Source organism: Aedes albopictus, chromosome 2, assembly GCF_035046485.1.
Source record: "Aedes albopictus strain Foshan chromosome 2, AalbF5, whole genome shotgun sequence".
NCBI classification, from domain to species: domain Eukaryota; kingdom Metazoa; phylum Arthropoda; class Insecta; order Diptera; family Culicidae; genus Aedes; species Aedes albopictus.
In genome coordinates, this window is record NC_085137.1 from 41,823,906 (window position 1) to 41,849,045 (window position 25,140).

General features: G+C 40.1%; 1 protein-coding gene across 3 annotated transcripts; it reads right to left on the reverse strand.

Annotated features, from left to right (window-relative positions):
- Window positions 1–2,660: 2,660 nt before the first annotated feature.
- Window positions 2,661–23,409, reverse strand: LOC109421315 (casein kinase I). Of its 3 annotated transcripts, XM_029871083.2 has the most exons (4): window positions 23,226–23,408; window positions 13,009–13,376; window positions 12,625–12,846; window positions 2,661–7,813 (listed from the first exon to the last, which is right to left on the reverse strand). In XM_029871083.2, exon 4 carries the CDS (start codon window positions 7,729–7,731, stop codon window positions 6,433–6,435), a length of 1,299 nt encoding a protein of 432 aa, XP_029726943.1. In that variant the 5' UTR covers window positions 7,732–7,813; window positions 12,625–12,846; window positions 13,009–13,376; window positions 23,226–23,408; the 3' UTR covers window positions 2,661–6,432. The 3 variants fall into 3 exon arrangements, with proteins under 3 accessions (XP_029726943.1, XP_029726945.1, XP_029726946.1); XM_029871085.2 differs by lacking the exon at window positions 13,009–13,376; XM_029871086.2 differs by lacking the exons at window positions 12,625–12,846; window positions 13,009–13,376 and having other exon boundaries at window positions 23,226–23,409.
- Window positions 23,410–25,140: the final 1,731 nt, after the last annotated feature.

The following is a 25,140-nucleotide window of genomic DNA, read 5'->3' on the forward strand; positions in this document are numbered from 1 at the left end:
CTCGCGCAATTGACTACCTGCGTCAGCACCACGCTAATGCTGAGTACAAAAAGCGAGATTCTTTCAACGTGTTGTACAAAATACAACAGCACGATCGCTCGAGGGTTAATATTTTTGTATAGGTAATTATATTCCAGCTTTTCCTTCTGATTATATAATAGAGTTAATAAACTATAGAGGACGAATGTCGCTGCTGTTCCCTTTGTTCTCGTTCGCGAACATGTCGGGTATCTATCTGTCAAACTGCATACTTTTTCGCTTTGACACTTATATCCCTCCCTATCTCCGCCAGCAAGAGATGTTGCGGCGGCGACGCCAGCGACATTCTTCCTCTATAGTTTATTAACTCTATTGATTATATGCACTGCAGCAAAACAAATGTGGGAGATGTTCACGACATTCCAGAGCCACAGGCATCGGGACTCAAATTGAATGACATCGAGCAACGAATTGAGTCGAATTCGGCTTCTCAGCTTTTTCCCTCGTTACCCGGGGAAAATGATGACATTGAAAAAATAAAGCATCCCATAGGAAAAATATTTTACTACAATAATTCTATCGAGTATGGCATAAAGTCGTTTGGCATAATGGCCAAATGGCATAATCTGGCATAATAGTCGATTGGTAAAATGGCCGTTTGGCATAACAATAAGTGAAATGGCATTCATTATTTTCATGTATGATAAATATCTGTATTATTTTCAAAACTTCAAACATAACGAGATTCATCATTTTGGTACGGAGTTACAATGAATCCTTTTTCGCGCGGGAATACTTTATAAAGGTAAAATATGTGACCTTCAACAGTAGAATGACCGTGAATTACTTCGGTTGGCCATATCTAACTTTATTTGCCTTTAATATAGAATTTAAAAATTAAAACATATTTGGCAATATGTTTAGATTGCAATAAGGCCGGAACAAATCTCATTTTCTTCTTTTGTCACAATACTCGTTGGCTCGCTAAGGGGGAGGACAATAAATAATAAATGTATTTGACGAAGAAATACCCAAACAATTTGGCAAAATCTATAAACTCATCGGATTTGTTAAGAAATTTTCTGTGCAACTCTAATTTCACCTTGAAATTTTAAAATTTCTTGAATAATTTATTGTTGTCCCCCCTCAAAATGTTGAATTTTGACCAAAATTTTCCGAGGGTGCGGGGACATAAGAGAAAATCGAAATTTGTGTCAGCCTAATTGATATCTGGGAACTTTTGTATTCTGGGTAGTTTTGTTCTCTTCGTCATGGAAGGCTTCAATGTTGAATTCAAAGTTGGCCTCAAATCTTTCCCAACCAAGCAGGCAACTTGGCCGATGAATACCCCCTCATAACGAAGAGAACAAACCTGTCGATAATATCCAGTCACCCTAAAAAGACTTACTAAAGTTCAAGCCAATTTAAATCAATAGCATGAACATTACCCAGAATCAGCAAATTAAAAATTTTGTGTCAATATGTAAGTAAAATACTCTGGTAGATTTAACAAATATTTTGTGAATATAATTAATATTAATAAAGCATATTAAACCTTTTTTGGATTTTTGAAATCAAATCTTGTCATCATTGAGTTTTTAAAATGATAACAAAATGATATCTCGATTTGATATTTAATAAAAACAATTCGGAAAGAAAACTTATTTTGATTTCATTTTGTTATCAATAACAAAATGAGTTATCAATTTGTTATAGGTTTGTTCTCATTCCCTGCTCGGGACAGCGCCCCACTTCGGACATTGTGTTTAACGCAAGGCAAAAGCAGCGGAAGTAAAAGAAAAAATGTCGCTAATTCGGTTTTGAACTGGAAACATAATATGAAACTGACAATTCAGCGTTTGCGCCTTTGTTCGGCAATTGTAAACAGTGGCATACATGGACCTGTCACCTGAAAAGGCCGGCTCTACCCCATTTGGCATAATGCCATTTGGCATAATACCGTTTGGCATAACAGCCGTTTAGCATAATGGCCATTTGGCATAACAAGAATTATGCACATTCTTTAAAAAAAAAAAAAAAAAATGCACATTCTTTCCAAGAAGGCTGTTCTTCGTATTATGCCAAATGGCCATTATGCCAAACGGCGTTATGCCAAATGGCATTATGCCAAATGGGGTAGAGCCGAAAAGGCCTATAGGGCACTGCATGAAATTCTCTCTTTCTCTTTCATTCTTACAGAAATTGGGTAAACAACAAGGCCAAGAAACGTCAAAATCCCATGCAAAATCAAAACAATGCAGTGCCCTATTCCCGTTCCAAACGAACAGGAGACCTGTCAAAATTGGAACATGACGCCACTCTCCCTTCCAGTCACTCTAGTGTATTTGATGTTTCTCTTGAAACGTTCACTTTAGGTAAAACAAATAACATACACTAGACGAGTGCACCGATGAACTGAATTCATCGCGGTCCGAAAATTTTGACACTACAGCGGGGTCGTTCCCAATCAGAATTGTTCAATTCTGATTGGAAATCGTTCACTTCTGATTAGAAGCGACCCCGCTCTAGTGTCAAAATTCTCGGACCGCGATGAATTCAGTTCATCGGTGCACTCGTCTCTTCTGCAATGCTCATCGTGGCAATGCTGCCAGTTTATAAGGAGCCCAATTCCGTGGGAATTTCTTTCAATTCTAGATGAGGCCTCGTAGTACGAACAGAAATCAATTTAAAATTATTTTCATTTATTATTTATTTAGGTAAATGAAAAATAAAACAAAAAACAAAGATTTTGTTATTTTGTTTTCATTTTTTGCGTTTTTTTTCTTTTCTATATGCATACGGCAATAAATGGTTCAGTTATTTTCTTTCCTGTTTCAATATGTTCATCGTCTAAAACTGCTGTGTTTTAGATTTTTTTTAGTTTTATTTTTTGTTTGCTAGCGGTAGTCTGTTTCACAATATGTAACCATGCTGTAGTAAAATCATCATGGAACGTTTGCTTTTTTGTTTGTTTTGTTCTACAGTTATTTTTTCCTTTTATGTCCTCTGCTGTTCTTCCTTATACTGCACTATATTTATAGGTATTGATTTTTCTTTATCGATAAACATCGCTTATAAGTTAGACGCAGAAGCATTTATGTTTTCTCCTTTCTTTTACCTGACCCTCGTTTTCCTATAGGTTCAAAAAGTTGATGAAATTGTATGATTTTTTGTTTCTGTATTACTAGTTCAAATGACAGCATGAATGTACCGATCAAAAACATACAAAATTTACGGACAAAATTCTATTTTTTTTTCTTGAACCACAGCAGAGCGATGGTTTCTTTCCTTAACAGCATTATACAGTCGCATTTGAGGGAGTTTACCGTGTTGTTGCAAGCAGCTGTCTCCTATTAGCTTTTAGCCGAAACAAATAAATCTGTCCCTTCATCGTTCACCAGTCCTTGGTAAGGGTTCGTTCTGGCCCGATGCTCCGCTCGAGAAATGTTTCTGCATATCTAATTTTTGTTTCTTTACATCTCTACTATCACGATTGGTATTTTTTGTTTACTCTTAGTTTAATATATAGTACTAAATCATAGGTTTCATTACTATTTAGTAGTTTAATCTGTCGTTCTACGGCCTGCTCTTGCTTGTTAGAACACGTGTGTTTCTCCTTCATTCGCTGCTTCAATATTTCGTGTTGTGAAGTTTGTTTTTATTAATGTTCTTGTAGTTAATATAATTACACAAAAGAGACAAAAAAATGAAGAACAATCTCTCAAATATCACTTCACGCGTCGAAAAGAATAATTGTAACTATAGAAAAATAAGCAAAATATCATCTCGCACTCGTCACTTGCATCAAACAGACTCACGAACATCCATTACTTAGCCACTATAAGCCATTACTATTTGTCACTGATCATTGTTTATTAACACTATTTATTTACTGGATCCTTACTAGTGTTTTCTGCTAATAGTTGCGGTTCCTCATTACTTTCTGTTACTTCCCCGTTCGACGTTCTATACACATTTGATCTAACATACAGAATAAGGTCATGGATCTAGAATTTTTATGCACTTTATCTTCTTTTTTTTCAATTTTTGAACGATAAATGCATTTTTTTTTTTACTTTTGTTCTAAACGTGGACACAGAAAAACGTGAAACTAGAACAATTTTCTGCCTCTGTAAGAATAGAGTTAAATGAAATGTTTTAACCATATAAATATTCGAAAGATGAATTGCCGCTGTAGTGAATCCTCAATAATAACCAAAACAGCATCAGCTCGATAACTGACTGCTTTTTAACTAGGCGCTCGATAACTGGACCAAAGTCCAGTAAAAAAGCAGTTGTCTGTCGCAAATAATCGAAATATAACCTCACATTTTGCAAATCAGCAAACAAAATAAAATATAACAGTAGCCTCCGGCTCCGGGAGCTCAGTTCAATTTTCGAGTGGCGCTTGCTAACTGAACTGTCGCCAAAGCCCAGTTATCGAGCGGAAGCTGTACTTTCGTAAAAATTTGATTGGATTGTCCCTACAATCAGTATCAGAATCCTACTTCATACAGTCAAATGGACGTATTGTAAAAATAAACATAACTTAGGTGAATTCAAACGAATCATAGGTTTCTTTCAAAAACAAAAATAAAAACTGAATCAAACATCGTGAACAAATTTTTATGTTTGATTTAAACTGCTTCAGTTTAAAATGAACTTTGTATATGTGGAAGTTGTTCTATTAGCGTTGCCAAATTTGTGATTTCGATGCTAGTTATGTTTAGAGTTAGAAACAACAAATGACGAGTTTTCACTGAAGTAGGTATGCATTAGTAAATACAAATGTTAGTAAGTGTGGCGATGATATCCACATTTCACGGAATTTACACCAATGGTACTACTTACTTGTCAATCACCAGCAATGGACAACAGTTCAAATCATTACTTTTTCAGCATCCAAATCAATGCCGCAGGAGTTCGAGGTACAAACAATCGAATAGGTCAAGCCAAAGAAAAAAACAATACAGAAAGGGCGGGTCAGAGTCCAGTTTTTAGAATAAGCTTAAGTTTCCATGAAGTGATTCATTCGCGAATTTTTTATTCCTATTTTCACTCAGCTTTCAAAAATCACATGCATTAGTGTATGTAGTATGCATCACGACATAAAAAGTGAAATAAGAACCAGGTTTGAATGAGGAATTATCGCTGGAGCTTTTAAACGAATAACCGACTCTAAAAAACACCCCATGACGAAGAGAACAAAGCTGCCGAAAATAGTATAAGTTCTCTTAGTTGAACAGATAAATGGTAAACTCTTCAAATAGTTCAACTCCTCAAATTGAAATTAGACAAATCTGCTTAGGTACATATCATTTGCTATACGCTATTCCACCGAAAGGAACACAGCACCTACAGCAAGATTCCCTCAAGGTACAACGAAATGGACTAGTACAAAAGAGGAAACCAATCTTCCCACGACTTTGAATGTTATTTCCAGGACTCTCCAGCGATTAACCATTTGCTCCCCGTTGAACGAACTACAGCTAGTGTTGCCACACGACCTGCTGTTTCCATTCCCACTCCCATGTTGAGTCCCTACATCCGATTGAGGACTGATGAGTGCATTTGAATGTGTGCCTAGTACGTTGGTTAGAGATTGTTGTCCTACATACGGCCATATGCAATTTTTGTTTGGTTCGTATCCTAAACTTCTATATTTCGTTTCTTTCAAATTTGTCACGCAAAATTCTAGGGTTTTTGTTTGTTTTATGTATCAGACGTACGAGTTTTATTATCACTCATTCGTTATTCTAGTCTCTTTTCTGTAAGTGTGTATGTATGTGTATGTACGACCACATCCCGTGTGATCTTTTCGTTTCTGTACGTGTATGTGTATATATAAGTGAGTGGTGCTTATATCTGTCAGTTTCAATTTCATTTTCCTTATGTATTTTCAACTTTTTCAGTTTGAACATCACTACAATTATGATCGTTATTAATTAATGATTTTAATTAATAATTGCATTATATCTAGTATGATCTCTACATCATTCGTTACTCTTTCTCTCTCTGTATTTCTTTCGCTCTTTAGTTTCCCTTACTTACACGCGTTACCGTCCCTACCTCCCGGAAAATGGCCAGTTTCTTGAATGACGCTAAATGTTCTGAGTGTGTGTTTGTATCGCCTATCCATCAAAAGTTCCCTCTACAATGGGCTGTTGTAAGTGTTAATCTTTGCACTAGCTAGTCTATGTTTTTGTAAATCTGCGCTTCGCGAAAGGGCCTTTTGTTTGCACTGAGAATAAAAAATAAGGTAAAGCAAAATGACCCGCGTTCGCAAATTTCTCCCTTCACTGGCGCGGCGACCTGGACACGGCCGGTACCTCTAGATCAGCGCGTCGTCAGCACCAGCCTGGTCGCTGGTACCGCTGACTTTCATATGACAAAAATTTAGGTATATAATTAAAATTATATATGTAAATAAAAACTTAAATAGTGAATTTAATATTATTCAATATTTCGTGAGTCTAGATTCTGGCCACGCAAACGGATGGACGAACGGCGTTCGGGTGTGTCATGCCGGGAGAATGTGGCGACGGCATCCGGATTCGTACTTCCGGCGTTGTTGTTGTGGGACGATGGTTGCTGCTGCTGTTGTGATCCGGGAACCGGAACTTGCTGCGGGTCGGCACCACCGGGCGGCCGCTGGGCCATCATCTGGACCATCCGATTGGTGAGCTGCTTGCAGGAGTCATTATTCTTTGCTAGGGAGGCAGTAGTTCCGGTAACGGTTGTTACTACGCCACCACCGGCAGTTGCCACCATACTGGAACCGAGGGCGGCCGCTGGATCGTTCGGTTGGACGACGGCGGCGCCGGTTTTGTTTCGCTCATTGGCATTGTTGTGCCGGGAGGATCCCCCGAATTTCAGCATGTTCCAATCAAACACGTAGTCGTAGGTGTAACCTTGTCGAGAGAACAGCGTTCGGAACACTTTCCGTAGGTAGCAATAGTCCGGACGCTGGGTGAAATCCAACTGTCGGCAGTAGGACAAGTAGGAGGCAAATTCCACCGGGAAACCCTTGCACAGCTCTTCGATCGGGGTGGACAATTTCTTTTCCGAGATCCGTTCGTACTTTTGTCGTTTGTTAGCGGCTTTCAGTCCTTGCCACGGTAACGTACCCAGGTTGAAGTACATTAGCACATAGCCCAGCGATTCCAGGTCGTCTCGACGACTCTGCTCGATTCCCAGATGTGTGTTGATCGATGCATACCGGGCTGTTCCAGTCAGATTCTTGTTTTCCCGATAGGGAATGTGGGCCATTGTTTTGGAATCCTTATACTTTTTCGCCAGACCGAAATCAATTATGTACACTAAGTTCCCCTTTTTCCCCAGCCCCATCAGAAAGTTGTCCGGTTTGATGTCCCGGTGAATGAAGCTTCTCGAGTGTATGAAATCGATTCGGGAAATCATCTGATCTGCCAGTAGCAGCACAGTCTTCAGCGTGAATCGCCTTGAGCAAAAGTTGAACAAATCCTCCAGTGAGGGACCCAGCAGTTCCATTACCATCACGTTATAATCGCCCTCGGAGCCGCACCATTTGATGGTCGGAATACCCACCGCGCCCTGCAGCATCCGATAGAACTTACTTTCGATGTGCAACTGTGGATGTTTGGTTTTGATGCATTCCAGTTTGATTGCTACTTCCTCGCCGGTGGAAATGTTCGTGCCCAGGTAGATGTCACCAAACGAACCGGAACCGATTTTGCGTCCCAGCCGGTACTTGTTGCCTACGCGGAGCTCCATAGCTGTGGTCAATGTGTTGTTTGATTTACACCGTTGTTGCTACTGCCTCACCGCAGCAAGGTTACTTCCAGTCTGCGACGATCTGCAATGTAACGAAAAAAAGTAAATTGAAAAAGCGTATCAGTAAAACAATGAATATGCTTCATATAAGGTAAGCAGGTAAGTAAGTACGCAGCGCGGGCGGTAATGCTGCAGCAAGGGACCCGACAGTACGTTACAAACAGAATCAGAAACAGCAGACCCGCTTCTTTTGGGAGAAAGCGGAGAGCGAAGAAATGGAACTGCTGTGCCGTTCCCAAGAAACACCCAATTTCTACCGGAAGCTCAACGCATCCCGCAACGACTTCGTGCCGTGAGCCGAAATATGCAGGGATAAGGACGGAGACTTGACGGATGGACGTGAGGTGATCGAAAGGTGGAAGCAGCACTTCGATCGACATCTGACTGGCGTGGAGAACGTAGGCACGGGAGACCACGGCAACGGTGGAAACGACGACGCCAGTGCAGCGGAGGACGGACATGAACCAACTTCTACGCTGAGGGAAGTGAAGGATGCTATTCATCAGCTCAAAACCAACAAAGCAAACGAATGAGTTCGTGGGAAGTTATAGAGCCGGTTTCATCGACGGCCGGTCGACAACGGACCAGATCTTCACTGTACGGTGAATCCTCCAGAAAAGCCGAGAATATCAGGTCCCAACGCATCACTTGTTCGTCGACTTCAACGCGGCATACGACAGTATCCACCGCGTATACTGCCGTGAATCGCATATTTGTCCCATTCGCATAGGAAATCCAGCAAAGATGGGACTGATATGCGATTCACGGCAGTATAGCTCTACGAGAATCATGGACGAAAACGGCTTTCCTGGGAAGCTCGGAAGCTGACTAGACTGATTAAAGCAACGATGGACGGTGTGCAAACTTTGCGAAATACGAATGAACTGCAAACAGTTCATTCGTATCTCGCCGGGGACTGCGACAAGGTGACGGACTCTCATGCCTACTCTTCAACATCGCTCTGGAAGGTGTGACGCGACGAGTCGGGCTCAACAGCCGATTTTCACTAAATCTGGTCAATTTGTGTGATTTGCGGACGGCATGGACATTATTTGAACCGGTGGCAGAACTGTACACCCGCCTGAAACGCGAAACAGTAAAGAACGTACTGGTAGTAAAAGCGTGAAAAACAAAGTATGGTATGTGGGGGCAAGATGGGTCAGTACCGTTTTCAACCGTACTATTTATTTTTTGAATCTTTCTATAATTTTTCCCAGATGAACGACGTGGATACACACAAAAGTGATATATTGTTTTTAAAATTCTTTACGTTCCTTACGCAGAAAAAAATAAAATATTTTTTCGTTATACTCCTTATGCTATACATTCCATATAACTACGTGTAATGTGTAGACGGGGCAAGATGGGTCACCCTAATTTTTCGGTATGTTTGCATAGTTTGTAAAAATGTTTTATTTTTCATAGAATGGCTATTATGTGACCTACATTATCGAAGCGACTAGAGCGCTGAAAATTTGTGAACATATTTTTAATATTTTTCTACAAAAAATATAAGTTTTCAATGTTTTTTATGGCTACCTGAATAAAAATATTCTATTTCTGCGAATAATCTACCGATATGTTTCAACACTTCTTTCATGTAATCTGTACGTATGTGAAGCTTAGATGTATAGAGAAAAAATAGAAGATCTAGTATTTTTTGTTGGAGAAAAATCGAATTTCTGATAGCTGACCCATCTTGCCCCGTAGAAATGAGGTGGGGCAAGATGGGTCATATTTTGACAATTGTTTGTCAAGAAGCAGGTTTCAAACTGTAAGACCTTTCTATACCCTTATATCATAGCTGACTAGTGTATCTGGAAGTCGTGATAGAAAACAGAGAAATGCTATTTATATTCAGAATGTTATAGGGATCCATTTCTTAGGTGACCCATCCTGCCCCCACTTACCATACATGCTGGCAGGCGGAGCCAAACACGACCGGGCCCGTCTGTGGGAATCTGTAGCTGGTTGTGGCCCTCCGAACACTTGAACAAGAAAGCTCGAAAGTGGATCCGTGCCTTTACTACAAGGTCGAAGGCAACAGGATGCTGTTCTTGACGGTATACACGGATTATGCAATTCTTTAAAGGTCAAGTGCTGTCCTAGCCACGTCCTTGCGACAGCTGAGGGATTGGATATGGAGAATAGGTGAACACCTAAGAAAATACGTAGAGACCTCTACATCCTTTCAGGCCTAGGAGTCACGGGAATTAGGATATTGTTAGTGGGAGGGTAAAGTCCAAAGGATATGTTTGGGTAACGTTCAGGTGCACAGCGTTTGGGCAAGTTTAGTGTCCGAAAATAAAGGAGGAAGAAGACTGTGCCTGAAGTTTTATCCCGAAAGGGTGCATGCGTTGTAAAAAGAAGGAATAAGTTCCAGATTTATCTGGTTACGTCGTTCTTTCTGAAATGCTCGAAACGCATTGTCGATTACCTATCACATCTGTGATGTTCGTCTGGCTAACATGCCTGTTCATGTGAACTCACATGTCTCCTAATTTGGGATGTCCCCAGTGACTCTTTTACACAAAGTTGTATACGTTTTCAAGAAAGCACTCGCTCAAACGTAGTTTTTGCTTGGGTGATTTCTTGAATATTGAGGATGCTTTTCATGACGTGCCATTCTATGTCATATTGAAAGTCGCATGACGTCGCAAGCTACCTCCAATGAGCTATAGGCTCTTTTTACGCTTATGCGTTTTACAGTGTCCTTTTCAGGGCACTGATTAACCCCGTTGTGGTATGAGCTATGAGCTCTCGTTGCGCTTATGCGTTCATTCCCTCTTTTAGGGCACCAATTTCTATTTCATCACCTTTCCCTTTCCCAATTCCCATCCCTTGTCCCATTCTCCCTCAGGTAAATGATGAAATAGGCTCATATGTATGGCGATGGCACAAATGTCCCAGATGGAGGATAACGTGCCTCTGGAGCCGGCCTTCTGATACCTGATAATGGACCCATCGTAAGCTTCACGTACCTGTCCCAGGTCACGCGACCGAACTTAGTTTCGGCGTGAACACAGTAAACTAGTTGGTATTGTGGATTTACCAGCTACTTGTATTCCACCGGTCACTCAAGTAGCCGTTCCAAAGTAGCCGTTTTCATATTAAAGTCAACTTAATTGTCAAAAAATGAATGTCATTGAGTGACTAGTGGCAACGAGAAATATATATATTTTCAAGTTACCCTTTATATAAAACGGCTACTTTGGAGGCCACATTGAAGTGACCGGTGGAATACAAGTAGCCGGTAAATCCACAATAATCCAAGACGACTACAATGAGACGCAGTCAAACAATACTGTGAGACACCGCTAGCAACCGTTTATGCTACAGGAAGAATGGGAACCCGGACATTACTAGCTACGCAGATGCAGAATTGACTACTGGCATACGATATCATTTCGTGCATGACTCGCTGGACAACGTAACGAATAACAGGTACTCAAATCTTTCCCAACCAAGCTGAATTATTTGGTCAACAAAAACCCCTCATGACGAAGAGAGCAAACTTGCTGATAATACCCAAAATGACCCTACATTGAGTCTCTTCCGAATCTCAAAAGAAGCCCCAGATCAGAGTTTGCGATGTTTTTTTGAACATTCTTGCTGTCATTGTAGAACTATTTTTTTTTAATGTTTCACGAATTTCGAGAAATTTTAGAATAAAATAAATCAATTAACCACTGTTCTGCCGTGAATCGCATATCAGTCCCATTTGCATAGGAAATCCAGCAAAGATGGGACTGATATGCGATTCACGGCAGTGTTCTTCATATTCAATTTTTTTGTGGCAATCTGTAGATTTCAGCAAAGTCAGGAACAACATTTGACAAACATAAGCATTCAACGTAGACTTCTTGTTAAATCCTGATTTAACCCTGTAGTAGTCGCGCTGTCTAACACGTTTAAAAAAGCTTGCTCTTTGTGCACAGCATCAGCGTGGGGCTAGCCGGGGTTACCCACCACGTCACTGTCGGAGTGCAATGCTCAGAAAAGTTTCCGAAAAAGACATGCAGGATGACATCTTTCAATGTCCCTCTCTCCATCTGATATGGAATGTAGTTTTAAGCCCGCGATCGTAAAAAAATTAGACAGGCCAAATGTTTTCATGCATTTTGAGTTGTTCTTAGGTATGTCGTAATAACATCCTTTACAGCAACTAAAACAATCAAAATTAAATTATCCTGTGACTGGTCATTAGCCGGACTGTTTCGCCACTGTTTCCGCAATCACGCTGGCCTCGAGCACGATTTTTTTTGGTGTCACTAGGGACGGCGAAGACCGATCACGGGCCACTTCGCCCTCAAGAACGTTCGTTATGCTCGGTGTCATCCCCAGGGTTAAAGGGTTAAATGGTGCCCATAAACTATGTACTCATTTTTTGCCATCTCAGACCACCCCCGCTGCCTCATCCTCATCCCTTTCATCGATACCAAATTAGTATCGGAAGACTTTGACAAGACCCCTTCTAAAGATCTAGGTAGAACCCGTCCAGGGTTCTAAATGTTTTTTTTTGGCTTTATGACCGTAACTAAAAAACTAAAACTCAGATTAAAAAATACTAATACGCAAAACGTCCATGCCATAATATTACAGCGTACGATTGCATAAAATTAACTCATGTAGTTTTCGACAAATTTAAAACAAATTTTCCGCTAATTGATCAAACTTTTAAAATTTTGTGCTAGCATCTCTGATTCGCACTAAGTGCGTTGTTATTGATGCCATTCCCCCTTAACGTAATGCTGTCGATGAAAATTTCAATAGCAATTTCATTTTGCCCTGTAATTTTCCAACCTTCCAAAGGATCATCACACCAACACCTACCTCTTCTTTTCTGGCTTTTGGAGTGTTGTTCTGCTCCCCTGGCCTTGGATCCTTGCTCAGCTCTGAGCCGGAGCTCCGTTCACTGTTGCCACAGAGGAAGTGCCTTCCTTGTTCCGTTCCCTTGGCTGCGGAGAAATTTAACTTCCTCCACTCCAGCTGCTTCTGATTTTTTCGCTGCCCGTGCGTGCCTTGCGCTTCGCCCCTTCGTCGCTCTCACTCTCTCTGTGTGTTGGAAAAGTCAAAATGTTAGCCCCAGTTTTTTTTCCTATGGATGGCCTCCGCCACAGCACTTTTCTACACTCGACTTGGCTTTTGCCTCTCGACAGCCGTGTCGATTTTCAGTATGAAATTGTGCTTGCCTACCAAACCAAACAACACACACACCTCACGGCTCCAATGGCAATAATTTTCGTCGTCGGTCGATGCGCGAAGGCAATTTCAATTTCAAACTTGCGATTGGCTCTGAAAATCGTCTCGCTCTCGATCTGCTTCACCGTCGGACGTCTTCTTTTTCACCGCACTCCGTCCTGCACACTGTACGTACGCAGAGTCCGTCCGTCCGTCGTCCGTCAGTGAGTTTACGCGTTTCGTCGTCGATGGCAGCAATAATGATGATGACGATGATGGCGCACACCAACACGCACTAAACGCACTTTACCAACACCACTCAGACGAGGTGTGTACGGGGTACGGTCACCACTACCACTGCAATGCACTCCGTGCACGGTGAGCTGCTACTGAGGGGGGCTCTCCTGATTAGAAACAAAAAGATACAACAAAGGAAACAATGAACATTTTGGAAGTGATAGTGCGGAGGCTGTGAAAATAATGCCAACGCAAGTCCATTCACAGAAAATGCGAAAAGGGGGTTTGCGCATTCTCAGGATAATTCGTAGACTGTTGAATACTATCCAAATTTCCTGTAGTCTCTGGAAATCTTATTCAAAATCGAATCACTTGAGTTCTTCAAATTTTACCTCACGAAACCTATTGCAAGCCTATATTTTGGCGTGGATAAAGGATAAAGGAAACTTAGGAATCATGGAAGTTTTCAAGTAAAACAATGCCTTTGGGAAATCTATGCAGCAAGTTGGACATTTTTGGAAAGGTTTAGGATTCGAGAAGAAGTTGGGCAACTTCTTGGGGATTTTTAAGAAACGTTGGGGATTTTTGGGAGATATTGGGGATGATAAAGGAAATTTAGGAATCATGAGGGTCTTCGGGAAAATGATGCTTCTGGGAAATTTAAGCAGCAAGTTGGGCATTTCATGAGAATTTAGGAATTTTTAAGGAACATTGGGCACATAGATTTTCCAAAGGCATACTTTTCCTCAAAGACCCTTATAATTCCTAAGTTTCCTTTATCCTCCCCAATATCTTCCAAAACTTCCAACGTTCCTTAAAAATCCCCAACTTCTCTTAAAATCCCCAATTTCTTCTAAAATACCTAACATTTTCAAAAATATCCAACTTGCTGCTTAAATTTCCCAGAAGCATCATTTTCCTCGAAGACCCTTATGATTCCTAAATTTCCTTTATGCTCCCCAATATCTCCCAGAAATCCCCAACGTTCCTTAAAAATCCCCAAGAAGTTGCTCAACTTCTTCTTCTTCTCGAATCCTAAACCTTTTCAAAAATGCCAAACTTGCTGCTTAGATTTTCCAAAGGCATCGTTTTACTTGAAGACTTCCATGATTCCTAAGTTTCCTTTAGTTTATCCTTCCCAATATCACCAAAAAATCCCCAACGTTCCCTTTCAATGCTGAGAAACAGGCTCTGTCCCAGTGGGGGTGCTTTGCTAGATAGAAGAAGAATGCACTTACATCGTCAAATAAAAAAATCTTCTAAATTGCCGCACGCATAGTCCCCCCATCTGAACAGCACAGCAGCAGAGCTACGAGTGCGAGGGATTTAAATGTATTGTCGTCGCGGTTGAAACCCGAAGTTTCCCCACACCCGACAATGGAATTTTCTCAAAATCCATACATGAAACCTAACGTCGGACGTAGTGCGCTGGACAGCGGACCTTGCCCGCTATCCAGCGCACTGTGCCCGACGTACGTCCGACACACGGTTTAGGAGAAAAATCGATTTTCGCGTGTCAAAAATTCCGATTTTCAACTGCACGAACAATATGATCTTGTAAATAAACTTTCATCGGTGCTTTCGCTCAGTCGAAAAATAAGTTTAGTGCACGTCGCACTTAGTATGATCACACGACCTAGGTACGAATACCAAACTCCGCCTCGAATGTTTCCGCAGGCGGAGATGCGACGCGACAAAGAGCGAACTCGTTTTCTGTTCGCAACGACAGCACCAGCAGCTGCCGTCGTCCTCATGCTGTGGAGCAACAACAAACGAACGCGCGAACTGATAGGGTGATGACCATTGTTTTGGCATGAAGTTTATGCAATTTGGAGTGTTATTTTCAAAATCATTTTTTGGCTAATCTACAAAAGATAGAGGCACGGTAAAGGCTGGGTAGGGTGTCTACTCAATTATGAAAATGAAATTCTCTGATATTTCCAGGTTTTTCCAGGTTTTTGAAAATAATTCCAGGTTCAAGAAACTTACAAAAATATGATTCCGAATTTCTGGAAATTCATAGGGGCGTCTTGATAAACACATTTTTTTTGGGATTTTTCTAGTGCAAACTATAATGACGTTTAAAGACAACATTCTACCAACATTTAGGACGGAAGTTTAAGATGAGATTCTGATTGAATTCTTCAAATAATCTTGGCGGTATATCTTTTGCATAAAGAACATTTTGTCTAAGCATTTCTTAAAAAAAATCTGAAGTAATTTTTAAATATTCTAACAAGAAATATTGCTAGGAAAATAATATGCTTGTCCATCCAGCAGAACATCTTCCGAGAAGTTCCTAAGCCAAATTTCCTTGAATATTGTTGGAAACTCCGCTTTAAAACTGCAACTAACGTTATTAAAATACTCCAAGAAACCTATCAAGTATAGCTTCCCAGATTTCTCTCGCTCGAGTTCGTGAAAAACATGTGGGGAGCTCAGAAGTAACTACGAGAATGAGTGGGTTGAATATTCTTTCAGACATTTTTGTTTCGAATTGTTCATGAATTGTTCCAAAAACTTCTCATATATTTTCATATATATAAAAATGTAGTGGCATACGTCGGACCGCGCATAACTTGCGAACGGAGGGTCAGATTTGGGTCATCTTAGTTTTGTTCTGTTAGTTTTCCCCCAAGGAAGGTTTATGAGCCATAAAACATGGACAAATTGAGAGTTTTTGAAAATCCATTCTTCATACATTTTGAACGTGGACTTGGACTTTTCTAAAGACTTGAAACGTCAAAAAACGCAGTAGGCAAGACAAAGTTTGCCGGGGACAGCTAGTTTTCATATAAAATACTTAAAAATTCTTCCACAATTTATCCCATAATTTTGTTATGAATTTTCAGGAACTATGCTGAAATAGGTGTAACTTTAAGTTTCTTTATGTATTTTTCTAACAATGTCTACAGGCAGTTGCGAGTTTGTTCGGCAAACCTCAATAAATTGTTCAATACATTTACATCAGGAATTTCTTCAAAAACTTTCAAGGAATTCTGCATGAGCTATCTCATGATATTAGGAAATAAATCACAAGGAGTTCCAAACCGTAAATTTATGATAATTTCTGAATATTATTTTGTTAGTAGCGGTATTTTTCCGTATGTTGTTGACTACCGACTCTTCGATTATGTTTTTGGTTTTGCTTTTAGTTTAAAAAGATTAAAGCATTTTCAAGTTTTTTTTTTACTTTGCAAAATTATATGATTTTCTTTAATCTTTCTAAATTTTTCAAAACATGACAAAAAAGGTCTTCCAAACAACAAAACAAATGGAAAGTGTTTCTGAATTTCAGAAAAAAATAGTATTCCTTCTTATTATCCCCCTGGCCGGAGACATTCCAATATTAGAAACTCCCTGCACATGAATTTCATGCAACAAATATCTAATGAATAATACTTAACGAGCGAGTAGGGTAAATGTACCAATAGTGGTGCTATTAGTAGCTCATTGTAGTAAAATAATTTAATGAAATTGATAAAACCACAAAATAATAAGTCTGAAAACGTTAATTGGTAGTTTTTCACTTAAATTAGCTAGGAAAAATGTCAAAACCATTGTTTATTTCAGTTTTTTCTAATTAATCACTTGCACCAACCATAGGTACACGGTTCCTATTATGGAGGTAAAATTTAACTTTGGTTCCTATAGTGGCGCATCCCATTGAATTCTTATGGGACCCACCACTATAGGAACACTACCACCACTATAGGTGCAAAGGAGCTAAAAAATTAAGGAAAATAATTGTTTTAAATAGCTTTTTCGGCAAATCCTGAACACAAAACTGAATTAATGTTTTTAAGTTTTTTGGTCGAAATAGTGTTGAATTGCCACTACCACCACTATTGGTACTACCTCCACTAAGGGAGTTTTTACCTTAATTAGTAGCGGCGCAGCCGAAATTTTTCATCGCTTTGGGGGATTTCTAACTGAAAATTTGTTTTGAAGTGATAAACATAAACATTCCCTGATTGCCACCAGAATTCCCTGAGAATTACAGGATTTTTCCAGGTCGAATGAAATTCCCTGATAATTCCAGGTTTTTCCAGGTAGTAGACACCCTGCTGGGTATGCTGCGCAATTCAGATCCCATTGTGATCCACTAGCCTCTGCCCAGCAACTCCTATTCCTACCTCCACGCGGTACTAGCCGGAAACTATGAGCAACCTTAGGGAAGATCGGGTAACCAACCCCGGTGGGAACTTTGGTCGTAGGCTGACAGGGAAGGGGGGGGGGGGGGGTTTGCTTCGGCAAACCTGAGCGTCTGTTCTCCAGGAGGAGCGGCTCACAACAGCGTCTGATCTCCATGTTAGGGGCGGCTGATCAACGTCCGAGTGCCAGGGAAGGACTCCCCGAGCAGAGTCTGACAACAAAATGATAGCAAATCGAAAACAAGATTTGTATTCAACAGCAAATTGATATCACATTTTGATATCAGTTGGTCTTGACTAAATTTGATTTCAAACTTAGATTTCGTTTTGCTGTCACTTCTAACTAGGAATATACCATAAGTGTAACTATGTTATGGTATGTAGGATTTGATATCAATCGAAAAACCCCTATATTTAACGATTTTTCCATTTTTTGTACTGATAGCAAGAACAGTTATCAATTTGCTATCACTGATAGCAGGAATTGTTTTCAACTTGTTGTTACGGGAACATTTTTCTGCTCTAATTTTTGATGTTTTAACCGTTGAAACGACCAAAACGACAACAACCTGAGTTATCATAATTTGCAATATCACAACATCAAAATTTGTTTTCAATTTGCTGTCAGACTTTGCTCGGGTCTAAGCTCAACTGTGCACTATGGTCCTCCGGAAAGTAGGGGGTTGGTGTCAGGCCCTACTAGCCATCCGTAAAAAACCATTGTAGCGGAAAATCAGCAACAAAATAATACGAACCGAGACCAACGGCAACAACCCCAGCGAACAAAAAGGACTTGCGATTGGAAACTCGGTACGTGGAACTGCCGATCTCTCAACTTCATTGGGAGCACCCGCATACTCGCCGATCTACTGAAGGACCGCGGGTTCGGCATCGTAGCGCTGCAGGAGGTGTGTTGGACAGGATCCATGGTGCGAACGTTTAGAGGTAATCATACCATCTACCAGAGTTGCGGCAACACATGTGAGCTGGGAACAGCCTTTATAGTGATGGGCGACATGCAGAGGCGCGTGATCGGTTGGTGGCCGATCGACGAAAGAATGTGCAGGTTGAGGATCAAGGGCCAATTCTTCAACTTCAGCATAATAAACGTGCACAGCCCACACTCCGGAAGTACTGATGATGACAAGGACGCATTTTACGCGCAGCTCGAACGCGAGTACGATCGCTGCCCAAGCCACGACTTCAAGATCATCATAGGAGATTTGAACGCTCAGGTAGGTCAGGAAGAGGAATTCAGACCGACGATTGGTAAGATCAGCGCCCACCAGCAGACGAACGAAAACGACCTACGACTCATTGATTTCGCCGCCTCCAAAAATATGGCCATACGTAGCACCTTTTTCCAACACAGCCCCCCAGTTGGCGCGTCTGAGTGCCGGAAATGGGGTCAAAAACGTCAAAAACCCTAGCTATCATTCCACAAATAAACATCGTATAAAATGCACCATACAAAAAATAGTATTTCTCGCGTTACATTTGAAAAGGGCCTATCCCGAGAACGTAAACATTTAAAAAATCGATGCAAACACTTTCCATCACATTTTCTATTCGTATTTCTCAGTTTAACGATTTTTCAAAACGCTTTACGTTCTGATGACACAAGATTAGATGTATCTGTGCATCAATAATCAAAATTGCTTTAAAATGTATCGAAAACGTCTCGGAACAAGTATGATAAACGATAAACATGTTAATGTCGTTTTCGTTTTTGCGGCGGTGTCCTTGTTGACTACGCCTCTGGCATAGGAGCGCACCTCCATCCAACTTCCCTAATCCTCACGAACATCAGTAAACGCAGGTATAGTACGGCACCTTCTTCTCCGTGGACATTGGTCGAACGTCAATAACTGACACGCTATTGTATGCTAGATCCAGTATATTTCAATAGACCGAAACGATTCATAGTGAAAACTCACAACAACAGTGTTCACGTGTTCCTAAAATTAATCCTAAAATTGCGATTTAGTACCATTATTTTTACAACATTCGATCATAATCAGTGCATAAAACTCTGGTAATATTTCTTGAACTTATTCTACGCTGAAATTTAATTATTCTATTAACATACTCTCATAGGGCCCATATAGCCGAGGCGGTAAACGCACGGGTATTCAGCATGACCATGCTGAGGGTGACGGGTTCGATTCCCGGTCGGTCCAGGATCTTTTCGTAAAGGAAATTCCCTTGACTTCCTTGGGCATAGAGTATCTTCGTGCCTGCCACACGATATACACATGCAAAATGGTCATTGGCAGAGGAAGCTCTCAGTTAATAACTGTGGAAGTGCTCATAGAACACTAAGCTGAGAAGCAGGCTTTGTCCCAGTGAGGACGTTATGCCAAGAAGAGAGAGAGAGAGAGAGAGATTAACATACTCTCCTGCAGTGATCGCATTAAGTTTTGTGCAAAAATTGTAACCTATAATCTACTTACACCTAGAACCTACATGCAAAGGTAAATCGTATGAGCTTAAATGTCGTTAAAATACTTAAATCTAGAATGTTTTAGTACGGTCGAGTGTCAAGTACGGATAATTGTAACTTCTCAGCTAAGAACTAAGATCAGATCGCGACTGCATCGCATGACCTTTACAGACCGAGCTCCACAGGTATTGCACAACGAGACAAAACGTAAGTCAAAATGGGCAAAATCCCACTTATGTACATTAACACTTAGTGATTAAAATCTCCAGAACTGGAATGCAAACATGTAAATTAACACATATATCTATGTAAAACCATTCGCAGGAATATATTAATATCCACATAGAAACGTAAATCCTACGCATCTGGTCGTTTGTGGTATTACTATACCGGAAATCATCTCCGTGCCATCGTTTGTTGGCAAATTCCCAACAGTGCTACCCGGAACAAAACTAACCATAGGGTGTTTGGTGAAAACCATACCAGCTACAATAATGTGTATTGTAATGAAATGGTTCTCTAAAAGCTTTGCGCATTGTAGCTACTATACATTTTACATTCGATTTTTATGTACCAATATATTATACTGTTTTTCTTACGTTTGAAACATTCACTTTTCCGAAACACTATTTTTGCGTGCATTTTTAATTATTTATTCAGCTTTAGATTTTTTCCGTGCTTTGTTTTGTTGATTTTTGTGACTTTTTTTATGTAAAGGAAAGAAAAGAGAATAAAGTGAATAATTTGAAACATCAATTCAATGTCAATAAAATGTTTAAATAAATGGTAAACCGGATGTCCTAAGAACTGCAGATCCAAGAGATATGGCGGGCTAGGTAGAGTGCGATGAGAAGAATACGAATGTAGGTCAACCCGGAAAGACGCAGATCAGATTCCCGGTAAATCAGTGGATGAGTTCAACTAGTTCAACACTATTATTTCTGTATTTGCATTTAGGGGAATTTTCTCCTCTTCTCTCATGTTAACTTGCCTTCGACCACAACCGAATCAAATGCGATTCAAGAACTTTATCTTTGAGGTAGAGCCATCTTTAACATATGGACTGGACTGAACACTGAAAGAAGTTCTAATATAGGTTCGTGTGTGGGTTCGCTTTTTAACCTAACTTATACTTGAATCGAACTTGACAGTTTTGTAATGAGTTGTTATGTATTTTCCCGTGTATTTCAAACTTTAGTAAAACTGGAGCCTCAATATTGCAATAACGGTTAAGCACGCTGTAATGATACTATGTACCTCGTCACCCACTTCATGCAACTACATTAGTGGTCTAATAACACTTAGCGCGCTCGGCATAGTTCCATCATGCAGCTCAAACTGTTGCCACAAATAATGCTTAGTTTGCAAATCCTGACTATCTGGCTGGTGGAACAAGGGAGCCTAAGCTTCAACTGTTATTGCAATCTGAGACTACTCAGACTTAGACGTGGGCGATCCTATATATGAAGGGTTATCCAAAACGCTCTAGAAAATTCAGAAAGCGCATTCTAATAAATCTAGTAAGCCTAAGATGCCACCAACAGGAGGAAAATGACAAGATAATATAACATTATATGATTTATTGATTTATGCAATGTAAAACAATATAACAAAAGAGAACCATTCCAAAACCATTTGATTAAATGTAAAACCAGTAGTGAAATTATAATTGAAAACAATATATTTACGGTACATTTTATTGTTTGAAACCATACATGTACCATACAATAAACGTTATATTAAAACCCACGTATCAGTAATTAGAACAATTAATTTACAATAAAATGTATGGTTTGTACATCGTTTTACATCACTATGACGTTATATGCTAATGTAACAATATAGTCAGATGCATTGTTATGTTTTCATATGTCAAGCTGAAGTCAGAGTACATTAAAGCTACAACATACAACGACAGTAGGGTATCGTACCATTTGGGCAGGTGTACCTATTTTGGGCACTTGCCGCTATAACTAAGTCAATATCAAACCGATTGATTTGAATTTTTGTTCAGGGTTAGATACTGTACGTGCCTAACTCTATACAAAATTTCAAAACAATCGGTTTGAAATTGACTTAGTTATAGCGGCAAGTGTCCAAAATAGGTACACCTGCCCAAATGGTACAAGACCCTACTAACTGTATTGATGTTGTTTGCTAATGCTCAGCTACATCTCAATTTGTATTCGGGCGGCATAAACATGTTTTCAATTTTACCATGGCAAAACGTGATCATCAACCAACAAACGCTTCTTGTATGCGTTTTGTTTTCTCCCATATCAACCGGTTCGATAGCCGAGTGGTAGCGTGCGAGCCTGGTGATCTCAAGGTTCTTGGTTCGAATCCGTTTGCCAACAGAAACTTTTTTTTAATTGTAAATGGTAAAATTAACATTCTGTCGAATTGAAATGAAACCCAGTCTGCACAAATTTAGTGGCGTTGTGTATTTAAATTAATTTTAACCGCAAGCTATCTTTCAGTGTAGTACAAAATTATTAATCCGATACAAAATTGTAAAACTGCGTGTAAATTAATACTGTTCACCACTGGACTATTGCAAAAATTTTCAAAAGTGCGAAAACGCGAATAAAAATGCGTGATTGCATCACATTCGAGGTTTTCGGGGCACTTATTGAGCGTAGATTGGCTTTTTAAACGGTGCTGAGATAATTGCATATTCTGAATCTGCATTCCAAACTGAGCCGAAACCCAAATTCGCATGATTTTCGGTGCCCGGGAACCTATTTAAAAAAAATAATTTGAAGTTTGTATGAGAGCGATTTGTCGAATCACCCCTTGTCGCATTTTGTACAGGGCGCAGCTGTCAAGCAGTTGCCCAGCTGTCAAAAGATGATTTCAAAAAAACTTTTTGAAATTGATTTTAGGTATCAAAATAAAATTCTAAAAATCTGAAAAAAAAACATAGTGACTCAGAAGTGTTCTTTCGTATGAAATCAAAAAAACAATACATTTTTTTTTAATTTAAAAACCGACTTGAAAAAATAGTGCGCCGAAGACACAACTCGATTTGTTGCAATCTATTCTAAACTTTCTTTTCAAAAACTACACTACAAAATAAAGCAAGAATCGAAACTAAACAGCCCACCGTGCAATGTCAACACAAAGAACATCAATTACGGTTCTGTTGGTGTGCGTGGAGTAAATACACCTTGATGGACTTGGGGTCCGTCGCCCGTCATCAAGCAAGCCCAACCACGCTGTGCTAGTATTGGTGCGCAAAGAAGCAACCGAAGCTGCTGTGTGCGTGCATTGATTCGTAACCTGGCTACTCGCTATGATGGCTGCCTACTGCTGTCTCTCCACTGCACTGTGGCGATGATGGCGAAGAAAAGGAGCCCCCACGAGCACCCCTTTCGAGCGATTAGAGGCTGATATGAAATCGAAATTTTCTTGCTCACCTCGATGCCACTGCAACTAATTTCACTAGAATCACACACTGCGAACACTCGCGCAACCAATTTCAACCATTTCGAGAGATTTCCGACTATTTTTCAGGCGGAAACGCAACGCACATTGACCACGAGCGAAAAAAACCTTCGAAAAACACGAGCTGTGCTTCACTGGCTGAGTGGCAGAAAATATTTTCTTCGCTGCTTTTTCCACTCACACGTACACTACCTACTACTACTACAGCCCTAGATCCTCGTTCGTACACGTCCGACCGACGTCCGAATGACACACCACCGATGATGATGATCATTGTACAAAAGGCGCGCGCGATGAAACGCACACATCGATGGCGTCGATCGTCGGTCGATGCGCGGAGGAGAGCGAAATGCTGTCAGTGAGTAAACTCACAGCACCTAACCCAAAGTCAATGAATCAAGAGTCTCGCAAAGAATTCGACAAACATTTTTCATAAGGGCCTAACTGACTTGATCGATTTCTCTTCGTCGACTCTCTCTTTCGCTAATGAGCGCTTGCACGCTGACGTCATCACTGTCTCCTTCTCTTTCTTTCCTTCGGCGTCGGTCCATAAAGCCGTCCTTGCCCTCAAAAAAAATTTGAGGGTAATGTTTACAAATCGTATGAGAAATCGATGAGGTTATGTTTTTGATGCAAGCCTCTATAACTTCTAGATTGAGTTTTAATAAGGGCGAAAGTAACATGAGAGAGTTCTCTTCATCGACTCTCTCTTCTTCAAATTAAAGTGACAAGATGCAAGTATGGTTGAACTTTTTGGTCATAAATCGCTAGGTTGCGATGCAATCTAGCGTCTAAGTGTAAAAAAGTTCGATTTAATTTGCATCTTGTCACTTTGATTTGCAGAAGAGAGAGTCGATGAAGAGAACTCTCTCATGTTACTTTCACCCTTATTTAAACTCAATCTAGACTTGATCAAAACAAACAAAATCATTATTCTTTTTGTTTCTATAGCAAAATGTTGTCGTCTTCTTCCCATTTCAACCAAAAAATCTTTGGAAAACTCAATACACATTCTGTGATAACACAAAGAGAGGATCGATGAAGAGAACTCGAAAATGTCAGTTAGGCCCAAATGAAAAATCAGTGTCGTGTGAGATTGAGCAGGGCAGCACTAAAACAGAGCTCGCAGCAAAAGTCAAAGAACAAAAGAATTTTGCCAGCATACACAGGCTAATAGGGTACTGCAAGCACCTGATCTAACCTCACTTTGTCTGACAGTTCAGCGAGCTTGTTTACATGGTATGGTGTTCGTTTATTAGGGCTGTTACACATGCGATGTGCGTAGCAGTTTAAGCGTGTAGACACACGCGAGTGAAGAAATATACATCGAAAAACACTCACATACTTGCACCAATAGGCTCCTAAAGTCTTATTGGGATTCTTGTTTTAAACCACAATATATGGTTCAAGAGTACATATTTACTCATTTTTTGACGTTTTTTTTAACCATAGTTGAAAATATTGTCGGGCCGCCACCAAACCGGACTTCGCACAATCAAGTCGCGACGCAACCCAACTCGCGACGTTTTTTAATCATGTCAAAAGTAGTGCGCATCCTTCCCGTTGTTGTCAGCAACACAGCGCACTAGATGCGAAACAGTTGCGACACTTGTGGACCAATAAAATGGCAATTTTTGATTGAATGTCTGTCTTCATTCCAACCGGATAGACAATATATCTGGAGCTCGATTTGAAAAGGTCGTATGTACTTTTGTCGATTGAAAATTCGATCAGTTGGATTCGCTTATTATAGCAAAAACCGTTGGAATTGAAAAAAGTTGATACATACAGCAGAATCATCACAAAACAGGCTTTCCGTTCCATCATTTAAAGTCTCTAACATATCTTCCATATTGCTACAATAACTAAAATAAACTGATCGAATTT

What these genes read in the sequence shown, in the direction of transcription:
- LOC109421315 (XM_029871086.2), bottom strand. Translation starts at nt 7,731, where the DNA reads ATGGAGCTCCGCGTAGGCAACAAGTACCGGCTGGGACGCAAAATCGGT.